The sequence below is a fragment of the Notothenia rossii genome (assembly GCF_949606895.1).
Source record: "Notothenia rossii genome assembly, chromosome: 1".
Lineage (NCBI taxonomy): Eukaryota > Metazoa > Chordata > Actinopteri > Perciformes > Nototheniidae > Notothenia > Notothenia rossii.
The window spans coordinates 36,990,896-37,012,391 of NC_136912.1; the positions used below are offsets into that span (position 1 = coordinate 36,990,896).

The following is a 21,496-nucleotide window of genomic DNA, read 5'->3' on the forward strand; positions in this document are numbered from 1 at the left end:
TTCTAATCACAGAATCCCTTGATCTTAATATATAACAATATGTCACAATGTCTTAGTAAAATAAAGTAATTACAATATTACCCATTGAAATGTAATAATAGAGGTAGGGTTTGTTGTAGGAAGAGTAAATGCACAAGTATAGTTCAAGTGCCTCAGATTACATTACATTAAAAACTAAATGTACTTAACTATGTTACTTTCCACCACTGATGACAGTACGTGAAATCTCGAAATCTGGCAACACATGGGCACGTGTTCCTGATGCTGCCATCTACAGTTTGAGGTTAATCATACCGGATGAGTTCATGGAGGCATGAGGAGTCTGATTTTTGTCTTCCAGTTATACAAACATCTGGAAAGCCGAGGTTCTTTACAAGGGCCGGCTCGGTGTCTACTGCAAATCAGGTAACCACTAAACCCGATTTTTTTGTTGTTGTATTTGCAGGCCAGAAGTCGCTCTTTGGTATGACCTCACATTATGCTTATGCTTCAATTTCGAAGCTCACTGGACTTTATCCTAAGTCATAGATTCATCTCAACGTGACGTTAGTTTCTTGTGGTAAATTAAGCTTTTAGTGGCCGAAAATGTGTTATTTCCTCGTTCCGACAGTTAGCCCAGCCAGTGCTAACAGCATTGTGGTCCTGCGGACTTGCCGTAGCTGTCTTCTTTGTGGTGGGGTAGGGGTTGCCATGGCGTCCTCACTCACAAGTTATCGATGGTAGAAACTGAATTTTGAACCGCAGACACAGCATTGAGCGTGAGCACACATAAGAAAGAAATGGCTTCTTGCCTGGTTCCCGACTTCCCGGCCGTCATGGTGGCTCTGGAGCATTTAAAGGAGCTGGACGAACAGCTAAAAGAGGAGAGAGTACCTTTCTTACCTGAAGCCAGCATCAACCTGAGGGAGATAACGGCATCGATCACTGAACTGGAGGCTGACCGTCGTGCCTCTCATGAACATCTAGAGGTGGAAACCATAGAAAACAGCAAGCTAAGACAAAAAATTAACAAGATAAGAGAACGTATGAGACAGGAAATCGTGGCTGGTGTAGCAGCAGCCCGGGCATCTAACGCTGAGGAGATTGAGAAGCTGCACAAAGACCTCAAGTCAGTTTGCCAGCTGCAGGAAGTCACTGTGAAGAGGGATGAAGTCCTCTTGAGCCAGAACAAAGCACTGCACCCAGAGCTAGAGCAAGTGAAGGCTTGGCACAAAGAGATCATAGCAGCTCAGAATGATCAAATCACCTTAAAGTATGGCCTGCAGATGCAGCTGGATCAAACACGTGATTGCATTGAGGATCTGAAGTCCTGCATCGCTGTTGTCGAACAGGATACAATAACACTGCAGCAGAAGACGGTGCTGGGGAGGGAGTCCTTCTCTGTGAGAAAAGACAAGTTGTCCGAAGAGGTGGACCAAGTTGATGAGAAAATTAAACAGCAGAAGCAGGTGGTCAGGAGGAGCAGAATAGAGTCGGACGAACTTAATGACAGGAAACAAAAAACCCACAATCATCTGGGAGAGCTCATGATGGACATGGCCAAGCTAGAGAGCAACTTACGAAGACTGGAAGCCTCTCGGTGCCAGAACGAGAAACGGCTGCAGGTGGACAGCCAAAAGCATCAAGAGTTGAGGCAACAGAGAGAAACGCTGCAGAAGGAGTTGCTTGAGTTAGGGGAAGCCTTTAGCAACACCGTCCAGGGTCTTAAAGAGGACATATCCACGGTGGAAGGTACAATGGAGAAGGGTCGAGAATCCAGATTGCGCTGTCAAAACTCCCTGTCACAAATCTTTGAGATATTCAAGTGTCAGCGCGAAGAAGAGAATGAAGTGAGGGCCGAGCATTTCCACGTGTTGCAGCAGCTGGAGAGATCCAAGCTGCAGCTGGAGGAGCGCATCGCCTCCGTAGTCAGACACGGCAAGGAGATCAAAGAGATGGACAAGCAGATCCGAGAGCTCCTGGAAACGGACACAATCACAAAGCGCGTGTTTGAGAGGAATCAGGAAGAGCTGTGCGACAACGTGGATACTGAGAAGAAGAACATTGAACGTTGCGAGGAGGAAAAGAGGCTGACGATGAGGCTCACGCATGAGACGAAGACCAAGCAGGAGGAGCATGTGGCGAAGATGACCTCTGACACCAGCGACACCAGGAGGAGATACCGGGAGCTTCGACAAGAGGAGGCCGCGCTCCACAAGCGTCACCCCAAGAGCACAAATGCGGACTTGCTTATGAGCCACATGACCCAATGTGAGGTGGAGTTCAGACAAGAAGAGACTACATGCCATGAGGAAATAGAGCAGTGCCTCATGGAGGTAGCAACTATCAACATTAGCCATGAAGACAAGCAGAGGGAACTGGAGGAGGAAGAGGAAATGTTGAAGGACGTGGCGGCAAAGTGGAATGAAGAGCAACCCAGGCACCAGAGGCTGAAGACTCTGACGTCTGAGCTGAGGACGAAGAGGAGCGAGCTGGAGCTGACTATCCAGTCGCTGAAAGAGGAAGCTGGGTCTCTGCTGCAGCCTAAAGAGGAGATGAAGGCCGAGCTGGAGGCGATGAGAAAAAGCTACATGGACGTGCTCGGAACACAAGCCTCAGAGATGACAGCTGTGGAGATAAGCGTCTACGACAATAGCGTGAAACTGGAGCAGGTCAGCACGGAGAACAGCCGCCTGCACCTCGCTATCCAGCAGATGACGGAGGATGTCATCGGAGCCAGGGAGGACAAAGAGCGATACTGGCAGGAGGTTCAGCAGTTGGAGCGGAACACAAAGTACTTGTTTGAGAGCTTACAGGACGCATGGAGAGTGGATTTACAGACGACCCAGGACTGTCAGAACGGCGACAGTGTTCTGCTGGAGTCCATAAGCGGCGTGTTGAACCACCTGAAGACCAGGAGACAACAGTTAGGCACCATCAGCACACACCTACATTGTGTCATGCTGGACTTCAGCAAGCGGCTGGGGGGGATACATCCACTGTAGAACAGCAGAGCTAGTGTCTCTGAGCACTGTGCATTGAATTCTCAATGTTGTTGTTTAATTGACATTTGAAAGAAGAATAAAGATCACAGCAAATAAAATGGGTTATAAGGTGTTGTCTCTTAATTTAATTTTAATTTCAGGCTCATATCCACGAGTAGACTTCAGTAAAAGGCATCCATATAGACATATTCAATTTCTAATACAGCATGTAATAAACTTTATAGTACCTGTATTACCAATTGTTTTTATCATCGATCAAACGGCCCAGATTCTTCTTGAATAATCGTTAAGAATATCAAAAAATGTGGAATAGTGAAAGAGGTCGATAGCAGTTTCTTAAAGTCCAAGGTGATGTCTTTAAATGTCTTGTTTTTTATCCCGAAACCCAAAGATATTCACTTTAATGTGATTATAAAAAAGAGGAAAGTATCAGTATCATATTCCATTTTTGCCTCAGAAATTAATTGTAATTAATCATTTTTAATCAAATATCATAATAGTTGGCGTTACTCATCAATGAAACGCTAAGTCGACTAATCGTTGCAGCTCTACTAACTCTCTATATTAACATTTTATATTTGAAGTAATGGTGGATGTTCAGACATTTCTTTTGACTTGAACATGATTCATTTCTTCATTGGGTCATTCTGATGCCAATTTACCAAGAGCTCCCTTTAAACAATTCATGTGACATGTGATTTAGTTCATGGAGCCTTTGCAACATCTTTTAGATTTGTTTAGTAACACATTTGATTATTGTTAATGTATCTCTGCCTCACCAGCTCCTACTTTTTCACTGGATTTGGTTGGAATTGGTAGTTTACATCCAAAAACTGTTTTTGGAAAATGTGTGTATGTAGTAAGTTAAACTGTTGTGGAATGCTTACAGTAATCAAATGAGTTTGAACAAATGAATCAAACAAAATCAAAAAATAGTTTTCAAATACATCCACTAATTGTAAACTTCTTGAAACCAAATGTTTATTATAATAGAATATATTTGCAGTATAATAATGTTAACGGAGCTTGCTTGATGAAAACATTTTTTTTCATTACATAATGCTCAAATAGTAAAAGGATATAAACGCCTTTATTACTTCATACTATGTATATACTTTTAGTAACAAAACTACATGTTTGAAGAATGCAGTATTTCCACAAATTCCCAACCAGTTTTTCTTATTTTAACTTTACTAAGAAGTGTTCAAAAAAAGAATAAAAGAGTTGCATGTAAACATTATAACATTCCCTCTGCCTGTTACATCCATCAGCTGCCATGTTGATTTTCAGCTTGTAAATATAATTAAACTCAGCTTTTCTTTCTCTGCAGGTTGTTAACAGTTAGACGCTCTCTCCTACCAGCAGGTGGCAGAGGAGACCAGCTCTCTCTCACCTGTGACCTTCCTCTGCAGCTAGAGGGGTCAAACAACCACCCCCTTCCCTCAAAACAGAAACACTACGTTCCCGTCGCCTGTGTCGAACACTATTATGGACCACACAGAGGCAGAGAAAGAAGGCTGAAACACAAGGCAGCAGCTGCAGACGTGGAGCTGGAGGAAATCAGCTGTTATTTCCAGTAAAGAAGGTAAGTCTTTGAAGTAAACTTTGCCTGTAGCTCTACGTCATAAGATATATTTGGGGCTAACAACAGGCTATATATATATATATATATATATCTCTTTATTTTCCTCCTGCTGCTTTAAAGTTAGGCCTTTTGAGTAATGTAATGTTTTACATTTTGGTCACACAAGATATCAACTTTTCATAGCAAAATGACTGTTGTTAAAACAGTTTTTATGTCAAATGAAATCATAAATATCCAAGTCTAATGTCTACTGAAGCATTTATAGAGAAGACGCAAATTAGCTGCTTTTAGCAAGTATAATGAAACTAAAATAGAAGTCATAATTCCCTCTGAAACATCACCTTCTAACTGGATTTATTCATCGTAAAATCATCTCCCTGTTTGTTCACAACTAAAAGAAAATGCCACTTACTTTACTAATGCATAATGTATGTGTTATGGTGGGTTGGGTGGCTCCTTAGACCCCATTTACACAGGAACGTTTGCGTTTACGCACCAAATTCGTTTTCAAAAAAGTCTTCCGTTCACACGCATTCGGCTCATTTAACGTGTCCGTTCACACAAGACCAATGGAAACTCTGTAGTACATATGCCGGGCCTGTCGTGGCGCTGTACTTCTGCACGAGACCGCTCAGGAGCGCTGGAGGCGCTGTAGTATATATGCCGGGCCTATAAGTGGCGTAGTAACTTCCGCCACAAAGTACACCAAAAGCAGCGAAGAAGAACCCTGAGCATGGTTGCCATTGTTGCCCTTCTGTTTATGCCCCGCTGTGGATTTAGCAACATGTAGTTCATGTAATTCTCCATGTCCACTTGTTGCTGATGGTTGTGGTAGAGCAGGGGTTCCCAAAGTGGGGGTCGCGAGACCCCGACGGGGGCAGGGCTCTCAACTAACTTTTTTCACCATCCTCCCGGAACCGTCCCGAAATACAATCTCAGCCGTCCCGAAATTAATGTGGACCGTCCCGAATTTAAAATATTAGTTTTTCTACTACTTATCATTAGTTAAAATCATTCAAAGTGACCTTTAACATAAATAAAACATCATACAAATCATTAGATGATAATTCATCAACCTTTTTATTTGAGTAAATCAGTCAATCACATGACAAAGGCCAAATATATTTAAAAAAACACACAAACGAGAAAATTACTCTAATATTGAATCAAATCAAGTCCAATTCAATTAACAAAAAAATCCAACACTCTGTCCTGAAGACAGAACCCAGAGTAACCACTAACCAGGATGACAGTCTGTAACACAGTCAGGAAACCTTTACAAACTGCCCCGCCCCCTCGCACACAGACGGGAGAGAGAGATCTCGTCTGGATTGGAAAACTCGAAAATACATCATAGACGCATGTCGTAGTCTTATTGCATATTAGAAACGGAGTTGGCTAAACTAAAACTGCGATATAATGTTTATGTAGCAATAATACATATGACATATATTTTTTAAATGTCTCCAGTACCGATAAAAAGTCAGATAACGTCGGAGCTTAACGTTACCACTGTCTTTAATAATTCCGGCCCGGGGACCGTTTAATACCGGGGCTCGGTACCCATCCCTACATGGGGAGAGGCGCAGCATATTGCTAAGGACTAAATACGATGGAGGGTTCTCATCTCAGCCTTATCACCCATAGGGGATGAAGAGGAGTAAGTAAATAAAGAGGCCGGCGCTCCAGGGTCTGGTTCTGCTGTGCGTTTTTGTGATGTAACGGTAAAACATTTCAGAATTCCTCCACGGGATACCATTGTCATTTTACATCACTCAACCCGCGAAATACACACACTCAGTACATAGCCTACTGTAGATAGACCCGCGAATTTGCGGGCCAGGAATTGTCTGTCTGTCTGTCTGTCTGTCTGTCTGTCTGTCTGTCTGTCTGTCTGTCTGTCTGTCTGTCTGTCTGTCTGTCTGTCTGTCTGTCTGTCTGTCTGTGAGTGTGTGAGTGTGTGAGTGTGTGCGTGTTTCGTGGGTTGCTAAATGTTTTGTGTGTTTATGTTGACAAGGAGGTTTAATAACTGTGTGCTACACACAACGTGCAGTCGATTTCATTTTCATCGCCGTTTGTAGTAGAGTTAGCAGGGTATTTTTATTTTAACTCTCGTCCCAAATTCGTCCCAAAATTATTTTTTATCCTCCCTGACGCTATTTTTTTCGGCCCCGGGACGACGGGACGTCCTTAAGCTCGAGCCCTGGACGGGGGGTCTTGAGATAATTTCAGAATCCTCTTGATGTGACCCCCAAGGTGTTTTAAAAAAAAAATATATTTTTACAATATATTTTTTTATTATTAATAATAATAACGTGTGGATAGACATTTTGTATTATGTAAGTCTGTTTAATAGGTAAGCGGGACAAATAAAGTTTTCGCCAGATACAGTTTTGATCGAAAACTTGATGAGGACATGCTGTTTTGCACCCCGCTGGAGCTAAAGTGCACAGGCGAGGACATTTTCACAGAACTTGACAACAAAATAAAAGAAGAGGGACTGTCTTGGGATGAGTGCATCGGTGTGTACAGATGGGGCTGGAGCAATGCTGGGGAAAAAGAGAGGACTAAAAGCAAGAGTCATACAAGTGGCGCCCCACGGTATCTTTACGCACTGTATTATCCACAGAGAAGCTCTAGCGAGTAAAACGCTTGACCCAGAGCTTAAAAGTGTTCTTGAGACGGCGATAAAAATGGTCAACTACATCAAATCCCGTCCACTCAATACCTGGCTGTTCGCCAATCTCTGCAACAAACTGGGATCGGAGCATCAGGGCCTGCTGTTCCACACAGAAGTCAGGTGGCTTTCAAGGGGAAATGTTCTCAGCCGCCTGTATGAACTGCGGGACGAGGTGTGCTTATTTCTCACGGAGCATGGGTCCCAGCTCGCTGACCACCTGACAGACGCTGACTGGTTAACAAGGCTGGCATACTTGTCTTGCATATTTGACAGACTGAACGGACTTAACCTGTCATTGCAAGGTGAATACACAAGCATCATGTCCTTGAATGATAACATCAGCGCATTCAAGAGGAAAGTGGATCGCTGGACTGCGCGAGTTGAAATGGGCAGGATTGACATGTTTCCTGAGCTGGAGGAATTCATAGAGGAAAATGATGTTAGTGTTAACTCTGTGAAGAAGTCTATCACTAGCACTTAGCCCTCCTGGAACACTTTAACAAGTATTTCCCAGAGGAAGCAGCTCCGAAAAAATATGACTGGATAAGATCACCATTTACCGTAACGACCGCAAGTCATCTGTCATCCGACATGGAGGACGCACTGACTGAACTGTCAAGTGACCCCACATTAAAGAAAGCTTTTAATGCGAAGACGCTTGCTGAGTTCTGGATTTCAGTTGAGAGGGAATACCCACAGCTTTCCAAGGCCGCGATGGACGTTCTGACGCCGTTTGGCTCCACATACCTGTGCGGAAAGACTTTCTCGGCACTGACATACATAAAAAACAAATACAGATCTCATCTAAACGTGGAGGATGATCTCCGAGTGGCCGTCTCCAAAATTAAGCCCAGGATGGATTTGCTGTGCTCCATGCATATTGCCCACCCATCTCATTAGGTGAGATTAACGCTGAAACATAGCGTATTCCCCAAATGTAAATATGCACCGCAACAATGTTCATATGTTTATTAGTTATTATTACCTTTTATGTCTTTAAAGTTTGCACAGCAACAATGTTCATATGTTTACTACAGTTTATGTCTTTTTAAAGTTTGCACCACAACAATGTTCACTCCTAATTCACATGGAGATTACTTTTACTCACAAGTTCTGCTGTTATCTTATATTAAATTGCTATATGTAAAATTATATCATGGTTGTCAGGCTGTTCTGTTATTGTGTGTTGTCGTTATGCGTGTGTTTGGATACGCCTATTAGTTTGTGCGTCCTGCGCACACGTTTTATTTTTTTCTTCCAGTCACCATGTGATAGTGGGGAGTCGCCAGTCTCTGGCACTGTTATTTTGGGGGTCGCGGGCTGAAAAGTTTGGGAACCCTTGTGGTAGAGGAGCTGTAGAGTTTGCACTAACATATGTAGCATGGTCAATAGCAGTAGCAGTAGCTACTGACAGTAGCTACTGACCATGCTACAGCAGTGAGCAGCAGAGGCAGGGCTATGGCTTCATCGTTATCAGGAAATGATCGTATAGGGCAGGGGTATTCAACTAAAATTCAACGAGGTCCAGTTAGAGAAAATCTCCCCATGCAGAGGTCCGGAACATCAAAATGTCTAACTTGCTTTATGAATTAGTGTGATATTGAAGTAGCCTGTAGCTTTATCAACGTCTGCATGTAATCAACAACTGACTGCCCATCAAATAAAGAAAGTACAATTAAAAAAAAATATATATATATATATATATTTATTGTCAATTAACATTGAACTATACAGTAAAATACTGTGGATATGTGTAATGTTCCTCTCTGGCTGCATTTAAAAATAAAATAGAGAAAATAAATAAAATAAAGTTTAGCAGCAGCTTGAGTTTCTCTTTTTCTTTGTTAACCGTTTCACATCATGACTTAACAGTTTCAGATGATTATAGAACAATATCAGTCTTTACACATCATAACAATTGAACAGTTTTAAAGTTTCCCTTTCTTTCCCTCTTACAGTTGCAAGAAAAAGTATGTGAACCCTTTGGAACTACCTGGATTTCTGCATAAATTGGTCATAAAATGTGTTCTGATCTTCATCTAAGTCACAACAATAGACAAACACAGTCTGCTTAAGCTAAAACCACACAAACAATTATATGTTTTTATTGAACACACCATGTAAACATTCACAGTGCAGGGTGGAAAAAGTATGTGAACCCTTGGATTTAATAACTGGTTGACCCTCCTTTGGCAGCAATAACCTCAACCAAACGTTTCCTATAGTTGCATATCAGACCTGCACAACGGTCAGGAGGAATTTTGGACCATTCCTCTTTACAAAACTGTTTCAGTTCAGCAATATTCTTGGGATGTCTGGTGTGAATCTCTCTCTTGAGGTCATGCCACAGCATCTCAATTGGGTTGAGGTCAGGACTCTGACTGGGCCACTCCAGAAGGCGTATTTTCTTTTGTTGAAGCCATTCTGTTGTTGATTTACTTCTGTGCTTTGAGTCGTTGTCCTGTTGCATCACCCATCTTCTGTTGAGCTTCAATTGGTGGACAGATGGCCTTAAGTTCTCCAGCAAAATGTCTTGATAAGCTTGAGAATTCATTTTTCCGTCGATGATGACAATCTGTCCAGGCCCTGAGGCAGCAAAGCTCCCTCCACCATACTTCACAGTTGGGATGAGGTTTTGATGTTGGTGTGCTGCGCCTTTTTTTCTCCACACATAGCGTTGTGTGTTCCTTCCAAACAACTCAACTTTGGTTTCATCTGTCCACAGAATATTTTGCCAGTAGTGCTGTGGAACATCCAGGTGCTCTTTTGCAAACTTCAAACGTGCAGCAATGTTTTTTCTGGACAGCAGTGGCTTCCTCCATTTTATGACCAACTTATGCAGAAATCCAGGTAATTCCAAAGGGTTCACATACTTTTTCTTGCAACTGTATATTGCAGTCCCTCACTCACTTTTTTTTAATTCAGTGCGAGAATTGAGCTTGAACTTGTCCTGCCAGGAGTTTAAATCTGGGCTGAAATGGTGTCAGGGCCATTCTCATACACACATGCAGGTGCTCATTGGTTAGCCTCGGTTAGCCTGCCCTGGAACGATATTTAGTTTTAATTTTGATCCTAGTGGACTGATCATATTGGGCTCTGAGAATGCTTATTTTGTGTGACCTCAGTTCTGACTTGAGAGGGAATGTTTGGTCAAACACTTTGTGTTTTGTCTCATGGTGGCGTTTTGGCACTTTTAATGAGAGCCACGGTCTCTGAACAAATGAAACATACTGGTTCTGTGCTCCCAGTGGGCAGGATGAACATGAATAAGTCTGTCCACTCAGGGTTAAAAGCTCTGTTCTCACTGTCCACTTTCCTCTTCTTGGAGAGCGCCATGTGTAATTATTTGTCTTTCCCTGTCTGCCGCTAACACGCCTGTTCACTCTCCTCTCCGTCTTCTCTCACTGTATCGCTATTTATTCTCTTGACTCACTTTCCTCTCCGCTTCTCTCTGCCGCGCTCTCGTCTCTTCTTCTGTGTTTATCTCCCTGTATCGCTCACTCGCCTCTTTCGCCCCCTGTCGGCAGCGGTTAAAGTAGAATCGTCCCGTCAAAATTGAAATCCCCTATTAATGTATTGATTATAGGTCTGGGTCCGTATAGGTCTGGGTCCGGACCGCGGTCCGCCTGTTGCTGACCCCTGGTATAGGGCGTGCACACGGAGCCGTTTGCCCCCCAGAGCGTTCCGGTTGCAGATCTATGCACCTTGGGACCCGTTATGGTTTGCGGGGTCTATTTTCGCGTTTCCGTTATGGCCTCGTGTGAACTAACGGGCTAAACGAAAGAGAAAAGTTGCAGATACAACCGTTTGCGTTCTCGTCTAAACAGAACATTAATGCTGCAGTGTGTATTTCCTAATATTTGAAGTAGAGGAGGCTCCCCCTCTAAAGGTTAGGAGTGTTAAAGTAGCAATTTAATACCACCATCTAGATCAGTGGTTCTCAACTGGTGGGTCGCGACTCAAAAGTGGGTCGCGGACCCGTTTCGAGTGGGTCGCAGATGTGTGAGTGAAGAAAAAAAATTGGAATTTTTCTTGAGGGGGGAAAAAGTCAAACTTTTATTTTTGAAGGCCCGATTTTCTAACGCTGTGCATGCAGTCGGCGTTGGACTGGAAGTACCGGAGACCATAAACGGTTTTGAAAACTTCGGTCAAGTAGTGATCATCTTCTCATAAAATATCTTTGCTGATGTTTTTTCGAGTCTTCTGGCCAATCAGAATCAAGATTGTTGCCGGAAGTCCCCACGGAGAATAGTTTTGCAGTAGAACTATTCTTTATACATCCATGGGTACAACTTCAGATAAAAATGAACACATAATGAAATATGACCCCCGGTTTGATGATTGACAGGTCACAGAACAATGGGAGCTATCTACCCTTACCCACAATCTCCTCTTTACTCTTCTCGCAGCAAGATGTCAGAACAAAGTGAAAAACAAACAATGGCATAAAATATTATTAATATGTCGGGTAGTAATAGATTTATTTATTTTCTTCTCAGAGTGTACCAGAATGCGTAGTTTGTTAGTATTTCTAAAAATCTCCTGGGGGAGAATCCCCCAAGACCCCCCTGCTGGGGTTGGGTTTTCAGCATGTGTGCCTTTGTATGTTATACAGTTCAGCTTTGATTCCATCATCTCATTAAACCTTTTTTAAAAGAATACTTTAGTTCTGTGAAGGGATATATGCACTGTACTTCACTTGTATTAATATTGTATGCTGAAAAGCGTATATTAGACCCTCCAGAAAAACGCGGGCAAAAATCCTTGATTATGCGGGCTAAATTCCTTGATTATGCGGGCTAAAATCCTTGATTATGCGATTAAACATGCGGGGTTTTTATGTGATTTTATGCGGTGAAATTGCGAAATATGCGGAGAGTTGCGAAATATGCTAAATATGCGGGAAAAAAGAATAACCATTTTTAAAAATATTGGGCTGTCTTATTTATTCTCTCTCACACACAACCTGCCACTAACGTTAAACCCCTTTACTATTCAATTAAACAAATTCAATGTTTATTTATTTAAGCAATTGGGCTATTTTAATCTCACACACACCCCCCCCCCACACACACACTTCTCCGCCTCATTCTGTTTTCATTTACTCGTTCGTTATCTGACCAGCTTCAATCTTGCAGGCTACTCACCTCGTTTCTTGTAGCCCTCGAAAGGGTTTTGGAGGTTGATGCCTCGGTGAACGTGAGTTGTTTGGCTTTCTTGTCCGCAGCAGCAGAAAGCATTTTCGAATGTTTGAATGAATCAAAGTGGGTCGTCACCGTCGATTTTCTCTTATGCTCCAACACACAGTTGCACGGGGTGCAGAATAGTTTCCCCCCACTTTTTGCCCGGTCTTTAGTAGAAATGTTCGTTGGTAAATGAGATGGATTAGATTTTTTCCTCTTGGTGTTTTCGTCACGTCAAGACGAGTTAACTTTTTTTTTTCTCAATTTTGTGTGGAAAAATGCGGGGATTATGCGGCCTTTTGATAAATATGCGGCGTTTTACAAATCTGCGCCATTTTGCTGATTATGCGGTAAATTCTGCGATCGCAGAATCGCGTTTTTCTGAAGGGTCAAGTATATATTACATCACGTTTTTTTGTTGAAAAGATTTGATTGCTTCAAAATGTTGGGTCGCGATGTATTGACCAAGTAAAAAGTGGGTCCCGAGCAGAGGTCGCGTTAACCGAATATTTTCCGCCAATGACGGATTTGTTCTAACAATGACGGAAAAATCTGAAAGCTGCCCGTCATTTTGACAGATTAGAACACAACTCGGAACAGCGCCAAAATGTCCACCAGCGGCCCACATTATATTACATCCTTAGTGGCCAGGTAGACTGAGGGCGATCTACTGTACTGTAGTCTGTAACTATTATTTAGTCATTCACACCCCTGTCCAGTTGGTGGCGAGTGTGTGTATATTAAGCAGCTATTGTCTAGTCTTGTTTTTGACCTCGTTGATTACCTCGTTGTTTAACCGGCTTTAGCAATCGCAAAATGTCACGGCAGCTGATCGTCCGAAGCTTTTTTAATAAGCCCAGTAATTGTGATGGTGTGGATAAACGAGGTGAAAAAAGAGGGAATGATATGGTGGAGGATGAAGGATAAGCCAGTAAGACTGAAACTGACAACTTTCAGCCAACGGCAGAGGGGCAAGCAAGTGGCAGGGAGTTCAAGCGGGAGCACCGGGTTCAGTGGGAGCAAGAGTTTGAGTGGGTGAGGAGGGAAGATGGCAAAATGTTCTGCGACATCTGTAGAGAAGCTAAGATGAGTAACAGATTTGTCCGAGGGTGCACGACGATGCAGAAATCAGCGTTCAGGCTAGGCTACAGTAGATCAATTGAGTTGTTCTTGTAAATATTTTGTTCATATTTTTGATTGTAATTGTCTCATTTAAAACGATGACATTGTTCATATTTGTCTGTTTAGGCACAATGTTCGCGGTGTTTTTAGCAGAAAAAAATAAATCATTCATGTTCGTGTTGACATGAAAAGCGACCACACGGTTGGTGTCTCTGTTCATTTTTTTTTTCTCCATGCCCACATTTGCTGCTCAGTACCCAAACATAAATAATAAATATGTCTCATCTTATCATTAAAACATGAAAAATAAAATGACGTGTAATAATGGATTATGACGGAAATTCTACGATCCTGTCCGTCACAATGACGGACAACGAAAAAGTCTAACGCAACCACTGGTCCCGAGGCCTGACCAGTTGAGAACCACTGATCTAGATTACATACATGATGAAGATTTAAGGGTCTGAAATATATATCACGCATATTCTCAAACATGCATATGCACGTCTGTAAGTCTACATTTTAAGAAAATATTGAAATCGAAGGCGCATTTTCGGTGAACTTGTTTTTAAGGAGCCCTATTTTGCTTTTTGGGGTTTTCCCTTTCCTGTAGTGTGTAATATAGGTTGTTGCGCATGTAAGGGGTCTTCCAAGGATGCAGTCTTGACTTTCAATGTAAATATGTCATACAAAAAAATAAAAAGGTTTAGCCATATAGATAACATCATTGTTTTTCAGTGAGCCAGTCCAAAACTTTGGCTCAGATTGAAATATGTCAACTATTTGATGGATTTCCATGACATTTGGTACACATATACTCCTTAGGATGCATCACTAAAAGTATTGTTTATTAGGTCGCATTCACACCTAATAGTCAGTTTTCAGGTGCGCACCAGACGAGAGATTGTTACATTTTTCAGAAGGTTTGGCAACCTTCACACGGGCAAAACTCAAACGGACTGTAAACTTTAAACACAAGTCATGTGCACGGAAATGCTGTTCAACCATTGGTCAGACATTCAGGGGGTAAAAACGCAAATCCCGACAATTTCTACCGGAGCTTCCGCCAGTGGGGGTGCTGTGGGGTAGCTTGACGTTTCATAGAGGGTGCTCAAACATTTAGGGTTTCCCATTAATTTACCAGCGCTACAGTTGAATTTTCTACTGCAACACTCCCCACGCAAATACACAGTAGGCTATACTTGTTACAATGAAGGCTCGATAACAAGCTCATGGCATATAGGTGTAAGCAGGGGTAAAGTGCTATGTTTACAAGTGGGGGGTGGACCTAACATCCTCTAGGGGGGGCCGGGGGCATGCTCCCCCGAGAAGTTTTTTTGTTGTTTTAAATGTTGAAGTTAAAAGCATCAATCTGGTGCACTTTGAGAGCAACATTAAGGTGCCGTTTACAAGAGAACAAAACGGGCTGGATCCGCATAGTTTCTCTTGCGTATAGCCCTTTCATTTACACGAGGCCGTAACAAAACGATAGAAACGGACCCCACAAACGATAACGGGTCCCAAGGTGGATAGATTTGCAAACGAAACGCTCTGGGGGGTCAAACGGCTCCGTGTAATCGCCTCTATACGATCATTTCCCGATAGATGAAGCCATAGCCCCGCCTCTCCCCGCCTCTCCCCACCTCTGCTGCTCACTTCTGTAGCATGGTCAGTAGCTACTGCTAGTGCTACTGCTACTGACCGTGCTACAGATGTTAGTAAAACATCTACAGCTCGACCATGCATGCTACTGATGTTAGTGCAAAATCTACAGCTCCTCTACCACAACCATCAGCAACAAGTGGACATGGAGAATTACATGAACTGCTACATGTTGCTAAATCCATTGCGGGGCATAAACAGAAGGGCAACCATGGCAACCATGCTCCGGGGTCTTCTTCGCTGCTTTTGGTGTATTTTGTGGCGGAAGTTACAGCGCCAGTTACAGGCCCGGCATATGTACTACAGCGTGTCCAGCGCATTCGAGCGGTCTCGTGTGGAAGTACAGTGCCACTTACAGTCCCGGCATATGTACTACAACGTTTCCAGCGTTCTCGTGTGAACAGACACGTCAAATGAAACGAATATGTGTGAACGGAAAACTTTTTTGAACGCATACTGTGCATAAACGCAAACGTTCCCGTGTGAGCGGCACCTAAGAGATCTATGGATACATCTCTCAACACCCATTTGAAACAAAACTGTAAGCAGATTTATTTTTCTTTATGGATATTTTACAAATCACTCTCCTTTTAAACTGTATTCTTGTTTTACTGTCATATAGTATTTCATAACTGTTTTTCATTTATTCCCTTATTGTTTTATAACTATAATGATCATATAAAGGTGTGCCTCGGAAATAATTGTTTACATAAATCTTGACCAAACCGTTTGAGACCCACTGAGATAACTTAGACTAAAGTTAACTATCTAAACACTCAGAGAGTCCTTTAGCTCACCTGAGTCTCTCAGTCTGACAGGAGAGGACTCTCCTCCAGCTTGTTGTGGAACAAACAGCTCCTTATGTCCGTTAGTGCAGCTAGCTAAACAGATGCTAACAACACGGTCCCTGGCACCGTGAGCTCTCTCTCTCTCTCTCTCTCTCTCTCTCTCTCTCTCTCTCTCTCTCTCTCTCTTGCTTAATCACACTAAATGTGTGCCTGCCACACACACACACAGAGCTGAGCTTGAATGAAGCACAGAGACCCAGAAGTACTTGTTCTGTGGCATATCTTTTTCGAATCAATCATTTTTCAAACTATGAATTTCACACGTAAAAATAAAAAAAGACACATACATTTATTGGCGGTGCTTGGGGGGTGCTATGGATATCCTAGGGGGAGCTTCAGCACCCCCCAGCGCCGCCTATGGCGGACTGGCCATCGGGAATACCGGGAGTTTTCCCGGTGGGCCGGTACCGAAGTGGGCGGGTCGGACAATTCATAAGCAGCGCTCCGAGACCACCTCTTTTAGGAGTCCGTTTGTTTAGTTCACTTCAGAGGTCTCGGACTGCATTAACACCAACCCAAACGAGCCGCACCAAGTGGCTAAACGCACCAGGGTTCGATTCAACCGGACTATATAAGGCTGGTGTGAATGTAGTTTCTTTATTTACACATAAAAAGGAAAAAGATACAATGTTTAATTTTCAACTTGAGGGAAAAATGCATTCTGGCCTTCACTTGGTAGGATTATTAGAAAATAGTTACGCCATCATAATAGAAATTATTTGTATTTATCAAATAAAAAAAATGAGACAAAGTTCAGTATTATATTACAATTCCACTAAGCATCCCATAAACACCCATCTGTTGAACAAGTTTAATAGATCAGTCATAGTCATCATAAGACACACAAACAAGCACAAACACCTTTATTAACACTCGGAGCATGCACTCATGTGATATAGTGAGAATCTTCGTTACCAGGAAGTATAAAGGAGAAAACAAAACAAGCAGTAGTCATCATAGGCCTTTAGACTGAAAGATGAAGGAAAACATTGCTGGGACCAAGTTTATAAAAGGAGTCCAAATGGAAGATATTGGTTAGTTAGAATTACTTATTTTGCTTAGAACTCTCAAATTAATTCTCTTTTCAATTTCTGTGTGTGCACATGGCCCTTCATTAATGTATTTTTCAAATGGGGAAAAAGTAAGTATCTTTTTTTAAATACGGTAGTATTATTTGATAACAAATGCACACACATCACTTGTAAATAGTTTCACCTATGGGGAGAACATCACACACACTCGCATGCGCACAAAAACCCACATTTGAATATCATGTGGCAGCTGCCCTTTAATGTGGAAATGTCGATATGCCACTAAAGGATATCTTAACACACACACACACACACACACACTCACGTATACACGCTCACACACCACTACAGTTAATTATTCTGCCTGGAGCCACAATATATTGTCTATGGGATATGAGTCACGCTGCCCTCACAGTAGCACACACACTATATCAATGAATGCACATTCACCCTGTTTGTAAATCAGGCGCTTTTGAAAGGTGTTTTATCTTCAACTTCTTTAAAAAAACATCTATTCTGTAACAATCCTGTGTGTCCGTCTAACGCGGGCGGGTTGTGACTCGTTGTTAATGTTTGGAGACTATGCAGACCTGCGTGTTCAGACATGAGTCACCATCACAGGTCAGCAGAGCTTTTCGATCTCTGTAATGTGCGCTGGTCTGTGAGCTGATACGCTGACGTCCGAGCAACACGGTGGAACGCTCCCTGACTCCATTCTGTTGGTTTAAGAGATCCGGATAGAGAGGAATATAGGGGCTTTGTTTCTGCTTGACAAACATTATTTTGATCAGCAAGGACACACAAGAGCAATGTGTGGTATTAAACAAGAGGAACAGCTGGAGGCTTTACGTGGTTCTTAAAATGTGAAAATTACAAATGTCATACACAAAGGGTTATTCCCCATCTTTGTTTTTTGTGTTAATTACCCAATTTAACAAAAAGACAATTCAATGAAAGAGGCCCTGTTGTGTTTTTTGGAGTATTCCCTTCCCTGTATTTTTGTAAATGGTCTTCAAAGGCTAAAATCCCAAAGTTCCCTCTAGACGGAGTTTCTCCTATTGATTTCAAATTAAATGTTTTAGTTTAAAAAACTTAAAACACTGTTTTAATCAGTAACCCGGGAGGGGGAGCCTTGAACCACAGTTTTGAAATAGCTCAATAAATTTTGATCCGAGAACCAAAATAGTATAACTAATAAGTCAAATGCACATGGAAAAGAACATTACACTCTGATGTAACACAAGTTACTGTAAACTGCGATCAAAGTGACCTCAGTGTCGTGACAAGGAAGTCATTGTTACAAACCACACACAATCACGCACACACACACACACACACACACACACACACACACACACTCATGATTGGTTTAGTCATTCAATCATTGTTGCAATGTGTGTGTTTGTGAGGGCATGACTCCATGTTACTTTATGCTTTTGCTTGTTGTTTGGGCAAAGGTGAGACGACCCAATATGTGTGTATCCGTAACAACTCTGCACACACTCAAGCTTGTGTGTGTGTGAGAGAGCTGCCGTTTGGATTGTGCAGTGAATCCCTCTCTCCCTCACTAGCACATGACGTGAATTGCTCCATATGGCGTGGTGACGTACTTCCTAGTCTCTCTCTTTCTCTCCCCTGTCCTCCCCGAGGCTTTATAGGCAGCAGTGAACCGTGAAAGGGCATTCTTTTAAACAAATACACATCTGTCTTCAGTTTCAGAGAAAACCTTTTCAGCTCAGGCAGGAAACCTAAACCAGTAAACAAACCTTGTCTTTAAAAAGGGTATTACCGGTGTTTAAAAGGAGGCATTCAAAACAAACTCTGTTCAGAGTGGACATAGCCGTGGACATAATGGACACTATTGGTAAGAGGCAGCTATTCTTTCTTTTACTGATTATTTGGATGCATCATATCAACTGTACTGTGTTTCTGACTTATGGTGGTGCTGTTACTTTATTTAATTCCCGGGTCTGCCTGGTGTATATGGATAAACATAGACCCATATAATGATTAACAGAAAGATTTATGACGTACATTTGGGAAGAATTGGAAGCTGGATCTTGTCACAGAGGTTGTTTGGCTCAATCGCACACAACTGGATTGATCCTGAACATCAGTGGTTGAACAGGATGTGACCTTCTGTAGTCCAATAGTTGTGGCGTAGAGGAGTTGGCAGTTTGGTTTTCTCAGTTTTAAAAAGCCATATTTGCGGCTTTCCATTATAGAAACGCTTCCACTTCTCTGGAATTGTATTGATAAAATAAATACGTCTGCTTTTAGAAATCAGATTTAGAGTACTTTCCCACAGTTGGCAGTTGCTCCATTTTAATTTAAAATAAGTAAAATCTATAATAGAATATAAATATTAAAATGAACATTAGAAGTAAAATTGGGCAATACAAATATTTAAAAAAACAATAATAATAAATAATATTTACATAGCGCCTTTCCCAGTGCTCTATATATATAAATATGTATTTGAACATAAGAAGTATGAAGTAGTACATTATGCTTTGTGTATATTACAATATATACAGTGGTGTATTATGAAAAGCAGATTATGGCTCAAATGTAATACAGTAATAATCTTTGGCCCTTACTTTATCATCAATATAAGAGTCGCAATTCTGTTGATAACATTGAGTCTAAGTTCAGCTGAGGTATTTGTATTGTTGTTTATTTGTCTGCTACATTTTGAAGTGGAACATGTTTGATGCCTTTTGGCAAACGACCAGCCAATTTGACCCACTTTGCTTTGACCTACTTTAGTTCAAAGTCCTTACAAACAAACAGCTGCTGTGTTTAGTAGTCATGGAAGCATTAACTACAAAAACATGGTGTGTGTGTGTGCGTGTGTGTGCGGCATGGATACTATAAGGGTGTGACCTCGGCAAACTTCCAATCTGTAAACCTACAATTTCAAATTGAAAGTTGCCTCCTTAAAGTGCTGTTCTCATTTGCTGCCTGGTTTACAAACTGTATGGTATCAGTGTTGAAAAGCATTGTTATCAACATTATACAACATAGTATTAATATTCCTTGTAATGTGTTATAAAGGTTTTTGTGCATGTAAATGGTCTGCAAAGGCTAAAATCCCAAAGTTGGCACCAGAGGGCGTTTCTCTAACCTTGAGTTCTAGTGTTAGTACATATGGCTGTCTGTACGGGAGATCCTGTGTAAATGAATAATGTTATTTTAAATGTTACTTTGAGTAACAAGGAAGTTATTTCGGTTTGAGCGCATGAACACAAAACTACTTGGTTGAATAGACTGGAGGTGTTAACATTTTTGACGATCCACCAATGTGTCATTAAAGTTACAAAATGCTGAATGTTTGTCTCCATCCTCCTCACACACCTCACCATCTTGTTCTTCCTCTCAGTGTGTCCGATGGGTGGGGGTGCCACCAGGCTGTACAGTGCCCTGACTCAACCCCTCAGCAGCTCTGCTTTCCCCCCGCCTGCAGTCACAAACCTGGATCCAGCATTCTGTCAGGTCAGTGGCTCCTCCTCCTCTGCTCACTGTGCAAATATAAACAAAAAGTGAGTCAGTAAATGCTGTCAGCAGTTTTGTAGGCAAGTTATTGACATAGTAACTGACATAATGGGGCACAGATAATGTGCCTCCAAAACATTGTTCTGCTAAATGATGATTCATGACATTTAACTTTTTGCATACATAGTATTTGTTGATAAAGGTAGAGGATAAGGGCCACATGTGAAATATTTCTTTGAGATCTGATCATGAGTTCATTTTTTTTATTTTGTTCTGAGATTAAAGTCAGAATTCTGAAAAAAGTCAGATATAGAGAAAAAAAGTCACAATTTCAGATACAGAGAAAGAGGTCAGATACGCAGAAACAAGTCGGATACAGAGAAAATATTCAGACACAGAGAAACAAATCAGTTACGGAGAAGGAGGTCGGATACGGAGGGAGAAGTCAGATAAGGCAAGCTTATTTAAATAGCACCTTTCAACCCAAGGCAATTAAAAAAGTTTACAAAAACATTAAGAATAAAGAGAATAGAACAAACATAAAACAAGATAAAATAGATAACATAGTTATACAATACATGAGTAAAAGTTACAGTGCAGTCTAATTTAAAAGCAAAAAGCAAAGCCTTCAGCCTGGGTTTTAAAACAGGATTCTGGGAGTTTGTTCCAGATATTTGGAACATAATAACTGGAGATAAGGAGAATATTGTCAAGAGGTTAGAATCCTGAGGATTGTGACTTTAATCTCAGAACAAAGAAAAATCATCACTTTTGGTGAGATCTCAAGAAAAGAGTCACATGTTGCCCTGATTCTCTTCCATAGTCAATGCATTATTATCTTCCTTTCACAGTGTATTAGTTTAAAAACTGTCAATCTGTAAACAATTCTAGAGGAGAAACATTACA

General features: G+C 41.6%; 2 protein-coding genes across 5 annotated transcripts in view; both read left to right on the top strand.

Moving 5' to 3' along the window:
• Positions 1-237: 237 nt before the first annotated feature.
• The window catches only part of LOC307016752 (nocturnin-like), a 28,998-nt gene continuing 7,739 nt past the window's right edge, over positions 238-21,496 (top strand). Inside the window, exons 1-3 of one of the 4 annotated variants that reach the window (XM_079646052.1) lie at positions 238-405; positions 4,315-4,569; positions 20,478-20,590. In XM_079646052.1, the coding sequence (XP_079502178.1) occupies positions 20,486-20,590 (105 nt within the window). In that variant the 5' untranslated portion in view covers positions 238-405; positions 4,315-4,569; positions 20,478-20,485. Of the gene's footprint in view, positions 406-4,314; positions 4,570-18,595; positions 18,960-20,477; positions 20,591-21,496 lie in introns of those variants that run through there. The other 3 variants (XM_079646051.1, XM_079646050.1, XM_079646049.1) reach the window with 3 other exon arrangements.
• On the top strand, positions 691-3,163 carry ccdc175 (coiled-coil domain containing 175). The gene has a single exon (XM_079651585.1). It carries the CDS (start codon positions 780-782, stop codon positions 2,982-2,984), a length of 2,205 nt encoding a protein of 734 aa, XP_079507711.1. The 5' UTR covers positions 691-779; the 3' UTR covers positions 2,985-3,163.